Below are 22,237 nucleotides of genomic sequence, written 5' to 3'. Positions count from 1 at the left end.
GCAGTGCCGAATTTATAGCTGTAAGTCCGTGGGATACCCCCATGGCAGAGGAGAGGAAGGAATGCGGAGTAATCAGAAGCAAGCTGATGTTGGCGGTGTGGCAACATGGCGAGAAGAAACACCATATGGACACAAGCTGTAGTCGACGAATAAGGAAGGTGCCGGATGCCGAACGGGATGGGACACCCCTACCCGGATACACTGAGAGTCTGAGTTTCATGTGCTCACCGTCGATATGACTATAATAACATACACATGATCGCTCAAAGAAGCGAGGAATGCCGACAAGTATAGACGATCAGAATCTATGCAGTCTGCTTGTTTTCCCTGAGGCCCGTCCGCTAGAAGGACGTGCGTAGATAAGGGCCTTCTATTGCCGCGCCGACGTTTGGCACGTTCTTCAACCACTTCAAATCCGACCCGTGACATTGGTCCGTGTTCCTCAATCAAGAGCAGACTGGTAACCCCGTACCTTTCCACTAAATTCCATTTGACAGGTGATACGCGGGCAACTTTTCGAAAACGCCTGGCCTGACCAGAGACGGTGTTGAGATGGTGTGAGCATGCTATACTATCACACAGCCAATTCACGCCTCTGATCACCCAGACGTGTGATTGATTAACAGGGTGTCGCATATGATGCGCGTGTTACTCGTTGCTCTGGGTACCCTGCATCGGTGTCTGAATGGTGGTTGTGTCAGTAGGCTACTGACCACACAGCCTATACATCGGTTGTTGAGCAGAAGGTTAGGAAACAACGAGACCATGCGCCCTCGCCGCGTCTGACTTGACACCTCATGCCAGTGTGAGCCCAGGAGACCACGACTAGACGATTGCACGCGGTGAGCTAAATTCTTGTTAATAGTAGCCGACCTGCTGTTCGCGATGGACGAACACATCTCGTTAGAAATGAGCAATCATTCCGAGAGGAAAGAGTGGATACCATTCACGTGGAAACGATGTTTTGAGCGGCATCCGTACATATTCTCCTGTAGCGAGGGAAATTGTGCGGAAGTGGTGAACTCCACTAGAAACCGCCACAAGGACATCGTTCGGTGAGAATGCAGCGGTGACTCAAAAACTCAGGGCCATCCGCCTGATAGGGAGCTGAATAGTATGGTAAATCCAAATATAGCTCAGCAAGGGGGACAGAACATACGGCACTGAGAAGTGTACACAAGATCCGAAGTAATGGGGCCACCTGAACACTGATGATAGCTGAACCAAAGCGTAAACACAGCGTACAGGGTGAGCGGAAGAACATAAGGTTTACATAACCTGCCCTAGCCTGGGGTGGGATCTGTGATTAGTCAAAGATCCAAACACTACAATCACCAGTGCTTACGATGCCGTTCTATCCCAGCCAGGGACGGTATATCATGCAAGATACTTGCCGTATGATAGATGCAACTTGGCGCCATCGTGTACAGGCTCTAGAGCCATGTATCAAGTGTTAGTAATTGAGATTCACCAGACAGGCTGATGAGAGCTTTTCACCTTTTATGTACTGTAGGAGGGCGAAGCTGTACAGTTCTACGGCTTCGATCTCCTGCCAATGTCTTCTCAGGCTACATATCTCGACTCTGTTCGGAACACTACAGAACTTGAAGGTCGGAGTTGCCACGGGACAGGACGCAATGATGACGCCATTCTTGAATTCAGCGTGGACCATCTACACTGCGGTATAGCCGGAAAAGCGACATATCAGGATCCTTCTATCACGGTCCTTAAGTGATCAGTAGAACATCCGGAGGGATAAGCGAGAGGCGACACGATCGCTCATGGACGCTAAGCCTTCGGAGCAGAAACATAATCGCTGACTTTATGCTGCCATACCGCGAGTGCATGATCAGTGACTCAAACCAGTAGAGACCTAGCATTCAACACTTACGGTAAGTCAACACGCTCAAAAATTGAATTGTCTAGTCCTAGTTCGCCAACTCCGGAGCCCAACTAATCCATCTCGGCGTTTCGGGCTGATTAAAGTGTCTGGGTAATCAATATTGGAATAGTGAAGTACTGAGTTGGTCCATGTGTAGTCGCTGCCAGAAAGCAAAGGTAATTGGATGAGTATGACAGTCGGATTCACAAGTTCGCTTTTTTGTCAACACTAGGAGAAGTAGACGAAGCGGTGACCCTCACTACGATATCGATTTGGAGTATTGCCAGCCTAATGGTCGGACGTGGCAAGGGCAGCTGTGATATTATTTCAATAGGACGATCTCGTTCCGAAACGCCGAAGTTTTTGACACATCTGGGACGACCAAGGGACGAGGCAGAAATAGCTATCGCGGCTTGGGAAACCGGTAAAAGTTTCTAGGCCGCAGTACAAACTCACCGTTGGTGTCCTGATTGACATATCCGCTATTGAATAATCTCATCGACGCATTCACATCCTCTGCACGTCCTTGAATTCAGAAGATGATTCGTGTTGAAGGAAGTGTCAAAGGAACAAGGAGAGTAAACTTCCTAAGTAGGCTTGTTGCTATTCGGGGAATCCCGATCATGTTGCTGATGAGGCGCTTAGAAGGCGGTACTTATCAGTACTGAAACTGTGGTCTCGTGTCCAGACGTGTCGAACTGGGTACGAGACCATGAAACTGCAACTTTGCAAGTGAGGGCTGGTTGTTAGTGACGTCGACTCACTCTTCTATTTTATGATGCGGTTTTGGCTCGCTCAAATTTATACGCGAAATGTCATAATCGTGATTCTGAGTTAAAGCGCGGGAGGTGCTTTATCTCACTGTTCTTGCCGGACGCTGGAGTCTTGGAAAGATCGATGAGTCTCAGACTCTTGGGCCAAAGTCCAGGAGGACTTTCGCCCACTACAGTAGTGAGCTCGCTACTCGACTGACGTGTTACTTACTGCGAACATAGGACACTTACCTTTCGGTCATTTATTGGTTATAAGGAGCTCAGCGTAGCCACCAACTCAGTCGATCAAATCGAAAGACAGGGCATGCCCGTATGCTCCCATAACCAGGGGGGAAGATATCGGTTTAGCTACGCAGCGCCGTCCCGGGTTTGACCAATTATCAATGTTTGGTTTTGGTCCATATCATTGTCCTGTTTTTTTTTGCTCGGCGGTGCCGTGAGTCTCGACCATCAATGTAAGATTTAACCTGACGTCCTAAGTATATATATCTAGACGGGTGCTACTCTCCCAACTCAGACCTAGTGTCTTCCCTTCTACATTCAAGCCCCACGTTCTCTTCCATGCTTCATTATATTATTTTCCTCGCTTTTTTGTCTGCTGTGCAGACAGCTCCTACAGCAGGTCTCAGGAGTAGGGCATCAATCTCCGCTCTAGGGCAGCCAGCCATCTCAGCGTTCACGCCATACACCCATTACGCCAGCACTGGCTACTGCAAAGCGTCTGAGACACTCACTTGGACCTGTGGTGTGAATTGTCAAGCAAATCCAGATTTTGAGCCCATCGCGTCCGGAGGCAATGGTGACACTATACAATTTTGTAGGTGGCAGGGTGGCTAGTATCGCAAAATGCGCTGACGTTCTGAAAACCATTTCAGGGTTTGTAGGATATGATCCCTCCCTAAGCTCAGTGATTGTTTCGCATCAGGGAACAGATCCTGAAGAGATGTACGTTTCGATCTTTTGCCCCCCAGTTATCATACTGATGCCTTTACTAGCTGGTCGCTCGTCACAGACGCAAAAATCGTCCAAGTAAAGCTTAATTCTACTCTGTTCCCGGAGTTAAGCTCCGACATTGAGGTGCACGACGGATTCGCAGACGAACATGCGAAGTGGGCCGCCCTATCACGCGTATGGAAATACTGCTGCTGATCAATTTTTACAGGACAGCGACGGATGTTCTCTCGGCTGTGCAAAGTGCGATGTCCAAGTATGGCGCAAAGGACGTTACACTCGTGGGACATTCCTTAGGTAAATTGCCTAAGTTCGCATAACTGTATGGAGATGGTAGCTGACATAGTTTGATAGGTGCTGCTATTGCGCTTCTTGATGCTGTCTACCTTCCACTGCATATTCCTGGTGCATCATTTAAGTTCGTTGGCTACGGACTGCCCCGGGTACGCATGATAAAGATCCCCTGTCTTTGCTCATCGCTCATCTCCACCAGGTTGGCAACCAAGCTTTTGCAAACTACGTTGATGCCCAATCAACTTCCGTGACCCACATCAATAACGAGGAGGACCCAATTCCAATAGTCCCGGGTATGGATCTAGGTTATGTGCATCCCTCGGGCGAACTACACATCCAGGATTCGGGGGAGTGGACACAATGTCCTGGGCAGGACAACCCGAGTAAGCAATGCATAGTTGGCGACGTCGCGAACCTCCTAGATGGAAACCTTTCCGACCACGATGGTCCTTACAATGGCATCACGATGGGCTGCTAGTTCACTCTTGTTAGTGTTGATACGTTCTCACGGACCGACATTGCATAGCTTTCATCTTCAGTCTCATCACTCATTGTTGCTTTATTGGGTCATCTTATGTTGATTTTGTTGGGCTCGAATCCTTCATGATTGCGGCACTGACAGAGACTCGAAAAGTATCCCACACGCACAGTTCATATACAACTTGAAGCTATGCATACGATGGTAGTAGTATCTAAGATCTGTATCAGAGACCATGATACCCGATATCAATAAGTACCGGCTTCAAGATCATTGCACAAGCGCCTCGCGGCTGCCACTGTTGCCATGTTATGCGATCTTCAGCATCCGCCATCCACTATGTCTTGCGGCCGATTTTTTGCACTATAGCCCTCGAGATGCGGAGCATAGCCTGAACGAGCATAGCTGTCGCAATCATCCGAGCTCGTCCGCAGATACCTGTCGGGTCGGGTTCCCAATCTGAAATTCTGTGGCTGTTGCTTGTTCCTCATCGACGTTTTTGTGCACAAGCCGCGGGCTCCTTCACTAACCGCGAGATCTTGAGACGCTGTCAAGCTGTGCTAGATTCCAGAGGCTGTGGTTTAGTCCACATCACCGTCTAGTATCCAGCACTCGTTTGGGTCGCTCGACTAAGGGCTTGCCCACCGAGCATTCAGTCTACACTATGCTTCTAGACGAAGCTCCCCTGCCTAATAGAGCCGCGAATCAATCCTTTTGGTATTCCCGTGGTGGCGATGATGCACGGGAAGCCAATCAAACGTGAGCGAGCTATTCTTATATCTCGTGCGGTATCTCATGTGCTTCTCTCGGGACAAGTTCCAGATCGGTGATGCGGTTTGAGGAACGTGCAAGTTATACTTCAAACTTGGTATTTGAATTCGGAGAACCTATTGTGAGATAGTGTGCAGTTATACTCATACACAATCTACTGAACATGGCCTGCATTATCTAGGATCTTGACTTACAAAATGAGGCTCGGTTGTTGGTCCACGCTGGCAAGATGCAGCGTCGAAAAGACTTGAGTTTTGGATTGAAGAATCTCGCAGAGTTATTTGTCATGTTGTTCGACCATTATCGTAAGTTGTCGATCTATGATGTATATTGCTGGGAGCCATGACATTGCTATAGTGCTGCTCGCAAAACCAAAGCAACAAGACGAAACAATCAAGTATCATGTATACGGGCGTGTACGTTGATAATACGCCATGGCCCACACATGCGCTGACGAACATAGCAAAGCCTATACCTCTTGAACTACTGATACTAGTAAATTTCACAGATCCGCCCAAACGGCGGAGCGGCAGCATTATGGCATTAAGTCGATCAACGCCTCGAATAACAGATGATACACAGCTGTCAAAAGATCTTGAAATTGCCTATGGTGGCCGTGTGCTTTATCCTTGCCGAATACAACGTCGCGGGCACCCCGGCGATCCAATGACGCTATATGTTGAGTCTGAACATGCTCGCAACGAATGGAGAGAAAGATTACAAGCTGCCATTGCTCGTAGAAAGCATGTGTTGAGCCTGTCACAAATATTTGACGTTAGACTACTGTGTGATGTATCCTGTGCTCCTCTTCCGTCTAGAAATGTGGTCGTCTCGTCGGATAACATGAAACCACATGGGAGAGTTACTTGCTCTGTCCCTTTTGGTGAGTCTTCTTATTGTTGCTGCGATTTGTTCCCTGAAACTATGTTAGAATCACCGGATGGTAGAGAGCTTATCGCTGTTGGTAGCACAGACGGCGTGTGGTTCGGCTTCTCCCACAATCCGAGTTGTAAGTTCTTAGATGAATTAAATCCTACCTGCTGACCTGGTATGTAGCTTTCCGTCACGTTTTATTGTTAAAGAACGTATCGCAATGTGCCGTTCTGGCTGATTTGGCCTTTTTTCTCGTGCTAGCGGATGGCGTATGCTTGAGATTCTCCACTACGTTCAATCATTTCCTGATTCCTACTCGCAGGTACTCGTGGCATTTGATCTCCATGCCCTCATATCGCCACCCCGCGGAGCTTCCACAAGGGCCACCAAACCTCCACAGGCATTATGTGAAGAAGGCGTCTTTGTGGAGTTCTTTTGTGTAGGTCTGTTAAACGGTCGTCCTTCCGTGGTGTGCATGAATAGAAAAGGCGTATGTCGTCTTCCGAGCTCTGTGATAGTTACTGATTATCTTACTAGACCACTAGCCTTTTCCATATTTTTACACCTAACCTGCCGGACTTGCCGGAATACAGGGAGTGTAATGATATGTTTAGATTACACAGGGTAGATAAACTTTTGATAAGGTTCAGCACGGCGAAGTTGATAAGATCCGTGTCTGCAGGAATTTTTCATTCCATCTGAAGCCTATGATCTCGTGTTTCTAGGATCCAAGATCTCCATACTGTGTCCGAAGGGGTTCGAGGTGATGGATGTTACAGAGTAAGACGATGTGCTCAGAATGTCACCGACCCGGTACTAATCTTCCTTGCTAGATTCTATAGCGTTACGTTGCCCGTGCGTGAGGATACTCGTCTGCGATTGATGACCAAACGCCATGGCGTGTGTCGGCCAATTGGGATGATTCGAACGACTGAGGGACACTTCCTGCTCTGTTATAAAGGTACGACACTGGACATGGACGTACACTCCCTACTTACTACTCCGCTAGCATTTGGATTCTATGTGGACAACCACGGTGATCCGTGTAGTTCAAGTAGTATCATCGAATGGGAGGGCGTTGCAGAGCGTGTGGCGTGGCACCCGCCATACGTCCTCTTGTTCAGTCCCACCTTCATTGAAGTTCGACATGCAATGACTGGCCGTCTTGCACAAATTATCCCTGGGATCGGCGTAGGGTGTCTGTACGACGGACGGCGGCGCGTGCCCTATCTGGATGACTGGTCCCCGGGCGTGCCCCAGGAGCCCCGCGTGCACGGGCTCATGAGACCCGGATCTGCGCCAAGCAATGACACTCCTGCTGAACAGGAGGCGCAATTCGTTTTTGAACTCGTACCCACTATTCCTGCATATAGCCCTTGAATGAATGCCATGCGGATATTTTACAGCTAGTATTCGAGCACTCATATATTTGCTCGGACGGATCTACTTTATTTGCTGCGTTTACACTACTTACTCATCACAGTGCACAATGATTATCCTCAGCCTCGGTTATCTATTGCATACACGTCACGACATATTGAATTGCACGGGACATAGAGTTATATCTATAGCATGTCTTGTGGCGATATTTTAGCCTCCATGTATGCATCGTACAATGAATTTGAACATTGGAATGCGTTGTGGCAAGCCGTGGAGGATCCGCATGATTGTGTACATGCTCTGACTCCGGCAAATAAAATAAATATTGAGACCCGTAGGTCTACCACTCCGGGAAAGCGTGTCATCCTTGTGCAGGGGCCATGCTAATCTTCTCTGTATCGTTCCAATTTTTTCGTATGTCACCCCGAAGGGGACACTAGTCTTGGGACGAAGTGGCAGGATAATCACTCAGCTCTGACTTTCATTGAGCCCGCGGGTTTCTCGCTTATGATTAGTGTAAGCGCCATACCAAATATAGCATCCGAAGTAGCTGTTATGCATACAGTACACATAGTGAATTTTCTGGTATCAGCTCTGTTGACCAGAGAATATAGTAATAATGATGTAGAATAATAATGTGCTGAAACACAATGGAAATCATTATGGGCTCCCCTTTGTCAGCGCTGGCAACAAGAGATCAGGGTGCCTCCCAACAACGTTCAAAGGCGTTCATCCGGTTGCACAACTCCCTCCCGAAACATCCATTCGTACGGCGACGTGCTCACCGCAGTCATTGACGAAGTTGGTGCGCTGCTTCCGGTCAAAGTCCCATTGGAAGAGGTCGTCGCCGTAGAGGTACTATTAGCGACGAAGTTTTCTGCAGCGAGCATTGCAGTTGGCGTGGATGAAGCAGAAACAGAGATTGTCGACATGGCAGCCCCAGTAGTACCCGAGCCAGAAGAGGAGGAAGAACTCGTCGCAGCTGGATCGTAGATTTCCACAGCAAGAGAGGTAGGTGTTGCGATGGTCGAGGTCGTCGCCACAGAAGATGTAGCCGAGCTCAGAATAGAAGAAGTCGTCGTTGACATATCGCTAGAGAGTGAGACAAACTTTCCTGCAGAAGGCAAAGCAGCGGCAGAAGAGCTAACGTTAGCAGATGTTGACGAAGCCATACCTGTCACGGACGCAGACGAACTGGTGGCAGAGACAGAAGCACTCGCAGAGCTCAAGGCAGTCGAGCTCGAAGTAGAATTAGACACAGGGCTGTTCACACTCTTCGTAGGCATAACCTCCGGCGCGGCAGGCGCGAAAACGAGTGTCACGTTCCGAGCTTGCGCAAATAAGGAGGACGCATCATATGCCTTCGAGGTGACGGCACGGAAACCTGGTCGTGTGTTTTCTCCAAAATCCTCGTCCAGACTGGCTATACTAGCCACTTTGCTGCTCGCCGGAGTCGTCGGAACCTGAGGCGCCGCGGACGTAGAGTTCGAAGACGCTGAGCTCGAGGTTGAAGAATTACGAGAGCCCGGATCGTCCGTTCCATCGTCCTCACCATCGAACCACATGGGGCGAATGACGCCGGTTTCAGGCTCATACGCGAACACTTGGCTCTTGTGCTCACCTCCAGATGTGCTGTTCATGCATTCCTCTACCGTCAAGGGAGACGGCGCAGGAGGATTAGGATCAAAAGTCGCACAGTAAGGCTTCATGACGGCGTTTTCGGGCTCGAACACTAGGATTTGTAGAGCCGCCCTCAGGAACGGGGGTACTGATCCCGAGCTACTTGAATTGCTAGTCGAATTAGAAAGCTCCGGTGGTTCTGCCACAAGATACATCTGTGTTTGTTCCGTTCCGGAGGCATTCAACACGAATGCCGCCACAGTCGAATTGTCAGAAGACGTAGAGTTGTTATTTGGTGTCGCAAGGACCAATGAGGCAATCTTCTGCCCTGCTGTCGAGTTTGCCATTGGACTCTGCAAAGCAAGGTCATTTGTCTGAAACTCGATAGTTAAAGGAACGTACCATAATGTTGATGGAACCGGGAACGCCTGAAGTTTGTAATTCGCCCCGTTTCGTATGCGCGATGAAGTACGAACTTCCATGTTCCCCGGACACATAAGTAGACCCCTGCTCCCCACTCCTCTTCTGGGCGCCAGTATGTTCATGGCCCTCTCGGCCATAGCGATCGTCCGGCTGCGATCGGTGGATATTCACATGGTCGTTACTGCCTTTTACGACGACTTTATCGCGGTCATGATGGTCGTGGTCGTGGTCGTGATCATGGCTATGAGGCGCCGGGGCGGGAGCTCTGCGGACCTTGACGTGATTGTGGTCATCATGGCGATGCGGAACAGGAGATCGCGGCCAGCGGACATTCGCAGTGTCATGGCTGCCTTTCACGACGACCTTGTTTGGATCACGATCACGGTCGAGGTCATGATGATGATGGGATTCCGGAGAGCGAGGAATATCAACATGTTGGCGATCGCCGCTTCCCACAGCTTTACCATGGTCGTGTTGCCTGTTAGGGCCAGGGGACCGACGGACACGAACGCGGTCGCCATCACCCTTGGTAACGACTTGATGGTGGCTTCGATGAAGGGAGCGATGCGCATGGACGCGATTATCAATACCCTTCACAATCAGCTTATCTCGGCCGCCGCTACGTTCTTGGACATGATTGTCCTTCCCGGACACGACGACATTGCCATGAGAATTTTGAGGGAAGACATTGCCTTTACGTTGGAGAAGCTCCTCAGGGGACCGGCCGACCAACGTAGGGAAGACATCCGAGCGATGAACATTGACGTGGTCGTGACTACCCTCAACGATGACTTTATGGTCCTCGTGGTCCTCGTGATCCTCGTGATCCTCGTCGTGGTCGTGGCGCTTACCAGCGAGAATGTCCGTGCGGCGCAAACGTTCCATTCCAGTTTCGCGCGCCCGTTCGACTGGGTCAGGTTGATCCCACATCGAACGCTAAATACAATCATCAGTATTAATATTTCGCGCAGTTTGCATAGTCAGAGTGCGCAAACCTTGTCCTTGCCATGCTTCTCACTCGATTTGATAGCGGCTTCCACCTGGACATGATAATCGGAAGCAGCAGACCCACTGTTCCCTTTATGCGAACGCAGAGAAAGCAACAGTCGGGAGTGACCATCAGATGCGTCGCCTGATGTATTGGATGCGTCAGGGTCAGCAGCGGAGGGGGAATGAGCCAAAGTGGGGTGATGAACAGTGGTGGAAGTATCTGCCTCCAAGTCCCTGTAGCGAACTTGCACTATGCTACCTTCCGGAGTAGGGAGGGCTGACACCACTGCAATGGACGAGATGGCAGCCAAGATGGTGAACCGAGGGGTGAGGATGACCATAGCTAGAGCGTGAGACTGGGGATATGGACTCGAAGAGAGCGTACAACAAAAGAAGACGATCCTGTCGCTGCAAGAAGCAAAAAAGCAATATGAGAACGAAACAGAGAGACCGCCGGGGTCTAAAATGGAGAGAGAAAGAGAGGTTGGACAAAAGATAAACTATTCACATGCATTTATATACGCGGAAAGGGGCTTCAGTCGGCCACCCAGTCAGCCGCAGAGTTTGCCAGCCTGAGGTCATTGAAACCGTCGTGTCTTCAACTGCGAACCAGCGGTCCCAGTCAGTATGTCATCAAGCGCAGAGAGTTCTAGCTCCATGGTCATAAGTTCATCTCCATTATGTCATCTCAGAATAGACGTATTGTCAATTTATGGATACACGTTGCATTCCTGCGACAATATGCAGGAACTTACCAAATTCCTCCTACATAAGCGTCACTGAAAACCGTTCGAAAAGGGATGACTTGTTGGTCAAACATGTCCTGGGAACTGGAGCGGACCGATAGGTCGAACTCTAATGATAGATACTCGCATACTAACCGTTCAGTATAATATTCATCCCGCGTTTGGCTAGGTCATACCGGCTTGCTTCTATTCAATTACGCCTCTCCGCCCAAGGACGAGTCCTTCAACTTCGATGAGCCATTTGCAGAAACCATGGCTGACCTTGCGTAGCATCGAGAGTCTGACCAAAGTCTCTCAGGCTAAAGCCCCTCAGGTCCAAGAAGACTGCTCGCCCTAGTACCGCTTAAGTCGTCGACTTTGTCGCCAAGGGTACGACCGTTAGGTCATCTGGAAAATACAACAGAACCAAAACTGCTGCGACTCCTCGCGATGTTACCCTCCGCATCACTTCGATTGCGAGCAAGTTGGCAATGGGAAGGTGCCGATCCATTCCTCCTGATGAATCGACTGCAAGCGAACTGGCATTGAAGGGATGTAAGCCCATTCCTTGGGAGGAGTCGTCTGCGAGCGAGTTGACGGCGAAAAGGGTATCGACCCATTCCTCAGGAAGAACTGACCGTGGTCTCTGTTTAACATCTCTCGGCATTCTCCGCAAACATCAGATACGGCGGATGCGAATACATGGAGAAGTTATTCGCTGACATTCTGTTTTATCTAGTATCATGTACAAACAATTGCAACGATTCCTTCAATGCATTCGTCAACGAGATTATACTGTGAATGACCCAGCTGCCCCACACACGCACAGAGGGCGGCGACGACTGACCATGACGATCATCGAGAGATCGATTGCGACTCATCGAAACGACGATGGTGCAACGCGTTGCGTGCGCGCGTTGCTCCCCCCGAAGGAGACCGTACAGAGGCGCGTATGATGCGTGAATCGTTCCGGCGGAGTTTTTTTCCTGATCTTGCTCTGGTTCAGCCCAGCAAGCTGTAGTTACAAAACACCCTAACGTATAAGCATATTGATCATGAGCATTCTGTTTGTCATCATAGTATGCGGGTGAACACCGGAACGCATTCGAGATCCAAGATGATTGACTACGAGTTACAATATGTGGTTTTGTAACCTATATTTTTACCTATTACACCCGCTCAGATATTCATGCCTACCTTTCATTTTTGTCCAGCTTTCGAAATTTTCCTTGCATCCACACTCGGTACATTTTCAGCTGCCGCTTTCTGTTCACAATTAGACGGCGGTCGATCCCCAACTGTTCTATGGAAAATAACGGATGCTCCTCGATTTCCGTTTGTCGAGATGAAGGATGTATGTTGCTTAGTGCGCGAATCGAACCCGAAGGGATTGCTTCCGCTCCGAAAGCAGATGTGGAGGTTGTTACTGAAGCTGATTTCTGGGTAAAGAGTAGTCCTGATGGATCTGGGTCAGTGGGCTGGTCGGGAGGGGTAGACGGAGACCGAGTGTCCTCGATGTCTTCGAGATCTTCCATGACCTCGACCGAATTAGCCGCCTTTGAGGTTGCAGGTGCCAGAGATCCAGTGAAGAGTAAGGCGAGTTCATCTAGATATCATTCAACTACCATTTCGTCGTAATGACGGAGACGCAATGTTGCACACCTAATTCAAAGAAATAAACCCGCGTCTTGTCACCACGAATGTATAAATTATCTTCAAGCAGCCGCCCACCCTTGAATCGTAACTGCGTGAGATCATAACGACCGTAGTCTCGGAACAACACGACACCGCCTGGTTTAAGCATCTATATGACATGAGCATATACCAAGATGCAAGATGCAAGATAAACCTTGTGTATGTTTGTAATAGCTTTGTGCCATTCTTGTGGATGCAAAGCGCTCAAGACAAACACTAAAATGACAATGTTCACACTTTCTGGCTCAACCTCAGGCGGTAACTCGGACAATGTCAAGTCCCAAACTGCAGCTTTGATGGAACCCATCGGTGGATTCAAATACAACGGATTGGCCTTCACGTTGAAAGGAAGATGAATTTCAGACGGAAGGTTGCAGCGATATTTGAACGCACTTGCACAAGCTTTACCGCATGGGGCGAATAATCATAGGCCCGTAGATGGAGCGATGGGTTGGCATTGGCAGATAACAAAGGAAATATCGCATTTCCCGCACCTAGTGTAATTTAGCTCTCCGTGTAGTCAAAGCACACAGATTCGTACCACAGCCAATCTCTGCTATGGTGATGGCTCCTGCCTGCATGAGACAGTCAGGAGACGTTGTGCAATGGGGCAAAATGCGACATACATCTGGTTCTGCGGCCTTCACGAGATCAGGGAACTCGAGATGCAGCCTGTTGTGAAACGTAAGAGCAGCTTTTGCACGCCAGTGAAAGCAAATTACCCACCATTTCCGATTGCGAAAGAAATTGCTAGCATTCATTTTGTAAAAGTTATCCCTAGTGATCACATTTGTCATCGTCCAGTAAATATTTACGTGACGGGAGCCAACATGCCAGTGTCTAGAAGGTTTCTCGTTATACTTTGATTTCTCATGTTCAGGGACAGGTGCCAGCTTCTGTCTCGCTAGAGCAGCGGTAATAATGTCTTCCTGATCATCTGGAGGAGGTACATGATCCCATGCATTTTGACTCCAGACATCAGATTCGTCTGTAAGAAATCTAGCATACACCATGATCAATATCATATACGGGGGTCGGAATGATCCTACCTCGAGCCGAATGGAGGTTTTTCCGCGCTCACGTCGTGTACGGAAGACGACGTCTTCGGGATCCTTGATTGACCGGCCTTGGTGGTGGACATGACGGTTCCGCCCTGCTGTTTGGTACTAGAATTTATGTGGATCGAATCGAAGCTACAGTGTGTACTCAGGCTGTCTACTCGAAAGAGCTGCATCGACTTCACGTGATCGGATGTTATCTGCGATGCACGAAGCAGAGACAGTGACACGCCCATGCTGCGAGCACTGGTTGCTCTTCCTGTGTAGGCCCGCAATAGCGTGTTCCCAACATTGATACACGCCCCCATCTGACAAACCGTACTGCTCTTTGGCCCGTCGCGACAAATCGGCTCCCTATGGCGTCTGCTGCGTCCGCTCATCTTTCCACCGTTCCTGACGAGGGAGACTTGGCCAGCCTATACCAACAAGTGCTCGCTGGATTTGCAGAGGAGACTCCTCCAGCTGAACGGCCGCACCACAGCAGTGAAGAGGAAAATGAGTCTCTATATCGTCACTATGGTGATGATGGAGGTGATGCATCCGCATCATCTCGTCGGCAGGCGTCCGTTTCGGTCACCTCGCCGCACAGTTGTATGTTTCAGTTCTGTCGCCGTAGCGTCACGGAACAGCTTACCCTGATGACCTGACAGTCGCACATGGGCCCCCTTCAGCACAGCATCCTCCACATCGACCAGTATCCACCGCGCAGTCACCGACCCGTGGACTAGCACGAAGACCCTTGCCTCCCCTTCCTGGTCAGTCATCAAGCCCAATGCTACCGCAATCACCGTCTCCTCAAGCTCAAGTGCGTTATGCATCCGGAATGCCTGATTCACGACATGGGCACGACGACTTTGCACCACCACCTCCGCCGCCGAAGCGGACCAGTACTGATTCGTGCGTGTTTGAGTAATTATTACTTATATGTACGTGCTCATAGACCGTTCAGGGGTCGTAGGTTGCCTCCACCTCCAGTAGAAATGGTCTCTTCGACCAAAACCAATGGTTTTCATAATATTCCACCACCACCACCCCTTCCTCCTAACCGAACATCAACTTTCAGTAGTGTCAGTGTCAATTCGCGACCTGATTCTCGCTCATATGGGCAGGCGCTGCGTCCGGGTTCGTCTGACAGTATGGCTGTGAGAGGATCTCCTATGCAGATGCCCGTGCCGGAGATTCCAGAAGGTTACAGTTGGAAGACGGATGGTAAGTCTCAGAGACAACTCTCCACGAGACCGCCAGGTGCGTCGCCACCCCAAGTTCCTGGACACAACGGTTCCTACGAAGAAGATCGTTCATCGGCCTCATTTTCCCCACACGACGAGCTATATACCACTCCGTCAGACTATTCTCCTTCGCTGATGACAGCGACTCAGCATAGTCAGAAATGTGAGTGTTATACAGCAAACTGTAACCAATTTGTCCACTTATGTCATCCGTCTCAGCCTCACAATTCATGCACGATGTTGGGCGAACTGGGTCATTAGGCTCGGGAAGGTCGTCAGCGCACGGAAGTATCGTGTTCTCTCATCAAAATGGCACGGCTAATGTGGATCGGCATCCCTCAACCATCACGACTGCGTCAAGTTCGTCTATGTATTTTGGGAGCGATACTGTGAATACGACTGCCGCCTCGTCAATAACATTCGATCGTGGGGATTCAATTGGCTCGTTCACACCGAAAGGGTCGGAAGCTGCGATCCAAGTGCAATCTGGCTCTAGTATGCAGTTATTACATCAGTATGATTCCCAGCGATTACTCTCTGCCCACACTGCCGGTCAAGTTTCACGTTCGTCTTCCGCCCAAGGTCCGGCGCGATCTATTCCTTCTTCGAGTCCTTCGTGGCGAGATAATGAAATTATACGGACATTACAAGATATCAAGCGCCCACTGGATTTACACTCTGGAGACTGGGATGAAGAGGATGATTTTTATGATGAGGACGGCTCAGAGGAGAATGATGACCGCTTCTTCAATCCTGCGCTACTAAGTCATATTGCGGTGAGGCTGCGCGACAAGGTTCCGAGGGGGACGCATGTGAAGGGGAGTATACCATATCCCAAGGCCTTCACTGGCAAGGACATTGTGGTATGTCTTATTCAGTGACCCACCATTCAGATATTAACCTATTACGTGATGAAAGTCCACTGTTCAGTCGATCATTCAACGCGAGCTACTCGTCACTCATGGGATCTCGACAAGCGACAGACGCGCCGCCCTCCAGGTGGCGCGCAGCTTGCAGAGTCAACTCTTCTTTTACGAAGTAGAGTGGGGCGGACGCGTGCTTCAGGATGGCGTCGAGGATGTCTACATGTTTCTGGACGACCAGGAGGGCACCTCTGAACCAGTACTTGATCGGGCAGAGCGGGAGGAGTTGCCCACTGCTGTAATCACGCTGCTGACAAGGTGCTATGCTCCGAGCTGCTATGATGAGACACCGTGTTATGCATATGACTGTCCTAAAAGGGTGTGTGATTTCAAAGCCTGCTATGAATACGCCTAACTTCATTCCGGGGTCACTAGAATCGAAGTCTGCCTGTGGTGGCTGCCGTGGAAGTTGAGGATGTGGAAGAGCAGGTATTTCATTCAGTGCTGTCAACCTTGTTCTCATCTGAGTGACGCTTCGGTCAGGATGATTCTTGGTCAAAGGATGTACCTGCAGAAGTACTGCGGACATTGCCAGAAAGCGAAAAGAAGCGTCAAACGTAGGTTCTTATTCTCTTTGGCAGATATATATGCTCAAAGGTGTCGTAAAGTATAATATATAACGTCATCGCCAAGGAGAAACAGTACCTCCGCGATTTGGACATTGTGGAATCGGTATGCTACCATATATTAGCGCATGTCGCCACGAGTTGACTTCTTCAAGCTTTTCATCAAACCGTTGCGCAGGGCAAACCCGCCTGTAATCCGCCAAAGCGACCTCGAGACCTTTATCGATGAGGTTTTCGCAAACATCCTTGATTTGCGCGAATGCAATCGTCGTCTTCTGGAAATGCTGAATGTGCGGCAACGTGAGCAAGCGCCGATCATTCAGGGAGTTGGAGACATATTCCTTGAAGCGGCTACCGAATTTCGTCTGTCGTATCCTCTTTACGTTGGGCAGCTTCCTCTCGCCGAAAAGAGAGTTAAAGACGAAAGTGATCGCAACGCGGAGTTCCGGCGATTCTTGGAGGTATATTACCGAATGTTGTAGTTTGAAACATTTGCTCATGACGTTTTCGTAGCAATGTGCTCGCCACCCAGATGCTCATCGACTGGACCTCAAGCACTTCCTGAATCGGCCTTCCGAGCATATGCAGAAATATCCGGTCCTTCTTGAAGCAATCTGCAGCGAGACCGTCGAAGGAAATCCTGATGTCGAGTTCTTAAAAGAAGCGATAGAAGCGATTAAGAAGTTGCAAAGTGTGGCTCAGTTGTGGACCTGGCAATCAGCCATGGGCAAGGGTCCAACTGGCAAGCTAGAATGGTACAATCTTGTGTCTGAAGAGTTTAGGAAGAGCTTACCAAAAAAGGAAGCTAAGCGCCAGTCGTATGTGCCAGTTTTCTAATAGTTCCACATTATATGGATGCACTACATCTGTTTAGCATAATCTTTGAACTCATCAAGGGAGAGATGGAGTACGTGAAAGATCTGGAGAACATCGAAGTGGTATGCTCAATCATCGTCTTCGAGATCATGAGCTGACTTCGCTGTAGATGTACGTCTCGCCACTGCGAGAAATGGATCCGCCCATTGTTCCCCGAGATAGACTGGAACAGTTTATTCGGGATGTGTTCCATAACTTCGACGAGTTACATGCATATCATAAGAAGATGCTTCTTGCCTTCCACGACATTCAGCGCGAGGAACACCCGGTCATTCGCAGTATTACCGCAGCAATCTACGACGCAGTTCTAAATTTTCGGGATGCATATATGGATTACATCCCCAACTATCCTATAGCAGAATATCGCATTGACGACGAGATGGCTACGAATCCTGCATTCAAAGCATTTGTTGATGTAAGCTGTCAATTGTACCGAAGTCGCTGCTATATCTCACATTATCCTTCCTTAGCAATGCACTCGACACCCTGATGCTCGAAAGCTGGATATGAAAAATTTCGTTAACCGCCCTATCCCTCGCTTGTTGCGGTACGAACTTCTTTTGAAAGGTGTCTTGGAGGAGACGCCTGCAGACCATGAGGACCGCGAAGCGATACCTCAAGTACTTGAGCTTATTAAATCCCTTGGAAAGGAGGCCGAGCCGGGCGTGACTTCGGCCAAACAAAAAGTTGAAGTCTGGCGTTACAACTCGCAACTGGTCTTCAAGCCAGGGGAGGCTATTGTAAGACATTTTCCCAGGTATATTTGGGTCGGCGCTGACCGTCGTACCCAGGATATGGACCTATTAAACGAGAATCGGTCCTTAATCCATGCTGGAAAGCTCTTGCGCCAGCCGGATACCGGGTTCGAATGGAGTGGATGGTCGGAGTTATTCGTTTTGCTTTTCGATAACTATCGTAAGTCAATGTCCAATACCTGTGATTAAATCATCTAAACTAAAATTTGTTAGTTGTAATGACTAAGCCGAAGGAGAAAGATGGTGTCACACGATACCAGGTTTACAGACGAGTAGGTTGTCTACAAGCTAGTCCAATAGTTACTTTATTGAAGCGCTGGATTACTAGCCGATACCGCTAGACCTCCTGACCCTGGCCAACTTTACAGATCCTTCGACGCAGCGGGGTGCTGGAATACTCAGGCTAGGCCGTTCAGGAACAGATCGTCATGTTGAAACTGCCACAACTCCTGGGGCAGCGAGTGCTGTTGACAGCGCAACTGATTCTCGTGCCGTCTATCCTTGCACTATTCACCATAACGGACGATTGGGAGGTCTCTACACTGTCTTTGCCGAGTCTAGCCAAGGGCGCAGCGATTGGAAACAGAAACTTGACGAGGCGATTGGACTGCGTAAGGTGGTACAGGAATCTAACAAGGTCTTCGAAGTTGAAACTCTCAGCGCGGATACGTTCTTTGTCCCAGCCATTACGCAGAGCAACGGAACCTCATACAGCCACGAGAATCCGTTCACTGGAAAGGCGACATGCTCTGTTCCATTCAGTATGTCTTTCATCTGCCGCAGGTCAAATGCTTAGTGACCGGATCGTGTAGCTACTCCTGACGGTAGGGGTCTCGTCGCAATAGGATGCGCCGAGGGCGTGTGGATTGGCTTCCGTCACGATTCAAAATGTCGGTAACAAAGTTTCTATCATATTGCTTGCAACTCACACCTGAATTGTAGCCATGCGCCGAGTATTGCATCTAAAAATGGTAACCCAATGCGCCATGCTCGAAGATTTCGGGATTTTCCTAGTGCTTGCCGACAAGGTACGTGTTATGGCGTTTTCTCACTATCTTCAGCTTTAACTCCATAATCAGTCGCTGTATGCGTATCATATTGAAGCCCTTGTCCCATCATCTCCACAACATCTCAACACATCGCAAACGCCTCAAAAGTTGAGCGGCAACAAAGATGTCCACTTCTTCAGCGTCGGCAGTCTCAATGGTCGTACTCTGGTCATCTACATGAAGAAGAAAGGAGTAAGTGAGCTGATATGTTGACTTCGACCTCTCAGCTGAATGGGAGGGTTCCAGCTGGACAGTGTCTTCCGTGTCCTTGAACCCGTCGTTGGAAAAATCAACGAGAGAGCTAGGGCACCGCAGAGCTTGGGTTCACGTCTCGGTCTAAGGTCGCAACGATCGGAGTGGTTCAGAGTGTATAGGGTTGGTGTGTTGGATTCTTCGAGTGGCTTTGCCTAACCCTGTTGCACAGGATTTCTTCTTGCCATCGGAGGCCTATGACCTAATCTTCCTAAAAGCCAGAATTGTGATCCTTTGTACGAAAGGTTTTGAGATCATGGATTTGACGGAGTGAGATGAACCTTCTCGGCTCTCGTTTTGTGTTGTGCTGACGTGAGCCATTCCCTTAGCTTCAAGAGTGTTACTATTCCTCAGCGCGATGATCCACGGCTTGAGAAGTTGGCCAAGCGCTGCGACTCGTGCAGACCTATGGGCATGTTCCGCACCAGTCAGGACGAATTTTTGCTATGTTACGACGGTACGGAGTTTGTGTTTTTGAAGCTAAGTCACGTACTGATCTCGATATTTCATCAATGCCAGAGTTTGGTCTATATGTCGATCGACACGGAGACCCTAGCCGTTCATTGGGAACCATCGAATGGGAGGGCACTGCTGAGCATGTTGCCTGGCATCCGCCATACGTGCTGTTATTCGACACACGTTTCATTGAGATCCGCCATGTGGAGACTGGCCGGCTTGCACAGATCATCCCCGGCAACGATGTGCGATGTCTCTGGGATGGACGAGGAACTACAAATGTTCCAACCTCCACAGTACCAGGTCCAGAAGGTTGGACAGAAGGGGTATCCCAAGAGCCTCGCGTGCACGGCGTCATGAACTCAGGTGCTATTCAGCCTGGTACAGGGCCCCGCGGTGTCCGTCCTGTGGTGCAGCACGTGTTCGAACTCATTCCCACAATACCACTTTACATTCCTGAATCATTGTCCTCTCCTTCACATGCAACGCAATTCGCACAGAGTAACTCTCCCCCACATTCGCCGCGTTTGAACCCAACTTTATCTTTCCGATGATGTATTGTTTATGTATGTCTGTATCACGACCACCACCTGCTGCTTGTTTTCGGATGTTTTCTATTGCTACCTTCATGTAATGAATTCTATTTTTTCTTCTTTCGCATTCGGCAGTGTCGTTGTGGGGACATTGATAGACCATCAGTACATAGAATCCTAATCTGTACGCCTTCGATGTCAGGTTGTCGGATCGGTGTGTAGGGGTACATTCAGTTTCACGATGTGATGACAGTGTCGGCCTGTCCTTGCGCAAACCTGACAATTATCAAGTCGGCTGTGGGCTTCTAAGCTATCCACACTGAAGCAAAACTAACAGGAAAGAGTACTATACCGACCAGTGCAGGAAGGGCGCGCACGAAATCTGATCGCACTCGCGGGGACGGAACAGACAGCGGCATGAAGCACCTGTCAATCGGAAAGAGACTGATAGAAGAGAAAGGTAGAGTTGAACTTCGACAGTTGCCAATATTTGCTTCTTGACTCCGAGACGAAAATCCACATGATGAGCCATGGACATTACCGCCAATAAATACAGAAGAGTCGAGGTACAGGTCAATAGGTGGCAGCTCTGGCAGTGAATTCGGCCGGGAGTATAATGGTCCTGGGTCACCGATCGCGACAGATGGAGACCAGCAGGTCATAGGTCGATGTGACTCGGAGTTGTGCACCTTCTTAGTCGCTGACGTTTTGGTCATCTTGGTAGGACATAGCAGAGTCGATGAGCCTATCAGCCAGCTTGTAGCTCCACTGACTATCGCCCATGCCCGACTACGAGCTACATCGATGACGTTCAGAGGACCATCTTGTTCAGGAACAAGACCATTTGTGTTGTGACAGTCGTGTATGAATTTGGTACACAACTCTCGCGCGGAGCATTCAAAGCCATACTGCGTTCCTTCCTTATCCCTGGCATGGCAGTGACTGGCGATTCAGTGGCGCATTTTCGGGATATAAGAGAGACTTTGAGGACTTGTAGGCCGACGACGTATGAGGCGGCATCTAGAGATATCCGAGATGTATGGCGTCGTGCCGGGAGGGGACAGTATGAAGAAAGCATTGTCAAGCACATCATCGACCCCTATGTAGTGCATGATTGATTAATTGATTGCCCGGGTGCGGGGACGATGGTACATTGGCCGCAAGAGAATATGAATACTAGAAAATAACAAGAAATCACTGTACTCATCTCGGGCTGGACCCCACATCGAAGGTCAGTTTGAATAAGCGAACGGCAAAAACTCAAAGTAAGCTGCAGTGTAAAGCTCGGCGATCTTGAGGCCGATTGAAGCCATAGAATTGTAACACTGGATTATTTGGACCGAGCTCGAGTGAAAGCGCCACAAACGACTCGCAGCTCATTGTGGTCCACCCAGCTACATGGAAGACCTCGAGGATGCGTATCCAATGCTCTTTCATGAAGCGATAGACCCCTGGATGTGAATTGACGGAATCAAAGCTGAGAGGAAACGAAGAACAGACCAGAACCAGCAGTTTTATATGAACTTCTCTCCACTGGAGCTAGCGTCAGTATGAATAAACATGCAAACTTAACGGTGGCCTTTTCACCGCAATGATGAGTACAGTCGTGCGAGTCGCGGTGCTCTGATATCGATATGATGTTCAAATTATGGCGCACCTTCAAGTTCATGTGTTGGTGGATCCAA

The 22,237-nt window shown here is 49.3% G+C and overlaps 5 protein-coding genes across 5 annotated transcripts; 3 read left to right on the top strand and 2 right to left on the bottom strand.

Moving 5' to 3' along the window:
• Positions 1 to 3,216: 3,216 nt before the first annotated feature.
• Positions 3,217 to 4,378, top strand: FIBRA_04754 (uncharacterized protein; the record flags this gene model as incomplete). The annotated part of the gene is made up of 6 exons (XM_012326543.1): positions 3,217 to 3,472; positions 3,531 to 3,600; positions 3,651 to 3,764; positions 3,818 to 3,903; positions 3,961 to 4,049; positions 4,100 to 4,378. The coding sequence occupies 6 exons, from the start codon at positions 3,217 to 3,219 to the stop codon at positions 4,376 to 4,378; spliced, it is 894 nt and encodes a 297-aa protein (XP_012181933.1).
• Positions 4,379 to 5,042: 664 nt separating this feature from the next.
• On the top strand, positions 5,043 to 7,402 carry FIBRA_04753 (uncharacterized protein; the record flags this gene model as incomplete). Its single annotated transcript, XM_012326542.1, has 12 exons — positions 5,043 to 5,137; positions 5,201 to 5,270; positions 5,331 to 5,454; positions 5,507 to 5,565; positions 5,618 to 6,032; positions 6,081 to 6,158; positions 6,206 to 6,291; positions 6,345 to 6,512; positions 6,560 to 6,646; positions 6,705 to 6,802; positions 6,856 to 6,983; positions 7,032 to 7,402. 12 exons carry the CDS (start codon positions 5,043 to 5,045, stop codon positions 7,400 to 7,402), a joined length of 1,779 nt encoding a protein of 592 aa, XP_012181932.1.
• Positions 7,403 to 8,121: 719 nt separating this feature from the next.
• FIBRA_04752 (uncharacterized protein) lies at positions 8,122 to 10,776 on the bottom strand (the record flags this gene model as incomplete). Its single annotated transcript, XM_012326541.1, has 3 exons — positions 8,122 to 9,375; positions 9,425 to 10,381; positions 10,441 to 10,776. The coding sequence occupies 3 exons, from the start codon at positions 10,774 to 10,776 to the stop codon at positions 8,122 to 8,124; spliced, it is 2,547 nt and encodes an 848-aa protein (XP_012181931.1).
• A 1,577-nt stretch (positions 10,777 to 12,353) lies between these two features.
• On the bottom strand, positions 12,354 to 13,996 carry FIBRA_04751 (uncharacterized protein; the record flags this gene model as incomplete). The annotated part of the gene is made up of 8 exons (XM_012326540.1): positions 12,354 to 12,766; positions 12,823 to 12,964; positions 13,010 to 13,189; positions 13,249 to 13,349; positions 13,397 to 13,430; positions 13,482 to 13,527; positions 13,582 to 13,854; positions 13,905 to 13,996. The coding sequence occupies 8 exons, from the start codon at positions 13,994 to 13,996 to the stop codon at positions 12,354 to 12,356; spliced, it is 1,281 nt and encodes a 426-aa protein (XP_012181930.1).
• A 273-nt stretch (positions 13,997 to 14,269) lies between these two features.
• FIBRA_04750 (uncharacterized protein) lies at positions 14,270 to 20,573 on the top strand (the record flags this gene model as incomplete). The annotated part of the gene is made up of 23 exons (XM_012326539.1): positions 14,270 to 14,504; positions 14,564 to 14,810; positions 14,863 to 15,305; positions 15,362 to 16,005; positions 16,061 to 16,384; positions 16,441 to 16,494; positions 16,549 to 16,622; positions 16,674 to 16,737; positions 16,787 to 17,092; positions 17,145 to 17,449; positions 17,506 to 17,569; positions 17,617 to 17,922; positions 17,978 to 18,247; positions 18,299 to 18,422; positions 18,476 to 18,534; positions 18,591 to 19,023; positions 19,075 to 19,152; positions 19,205 to 19,290; positions 19,342 to 19,503; positions 19,558 to 19,686; positions 19,736 to 19,833; positions 19,893 to 20,020; positions 20,083 to 20,573. The coding sequence occupies 23 exons, from the start codon at positions 14,270 to 14,272 to the stop codon at positions 20,571 to 20,573; spliced, it is 5,124 nt and encodes a 1,707-aa protein (XP_012181929.1).
• Between the last annotated feature and the right edge of the window lie 1,664 nt (positions 20,574 to 22,237).

This window comes from Fibroporia radiculosa (assembly GCF_000313525.1).
Source record: "Fibroporia radiculosa TFFH 294 genomic supercontigs, scaffold3357, whole genome shotgun sequence".
Taxonomy (NCBI): domain Eukaryota; kingdom Fungi; phylum Basidiomycota; class Agaricomycetes; order Polyporales; family Fibroporiaceae; genus Fibroporia; species Fibroporia radiculosa.
This window is presented reverse-complemented; position numbering and strand designations above follow the sequence as displayed.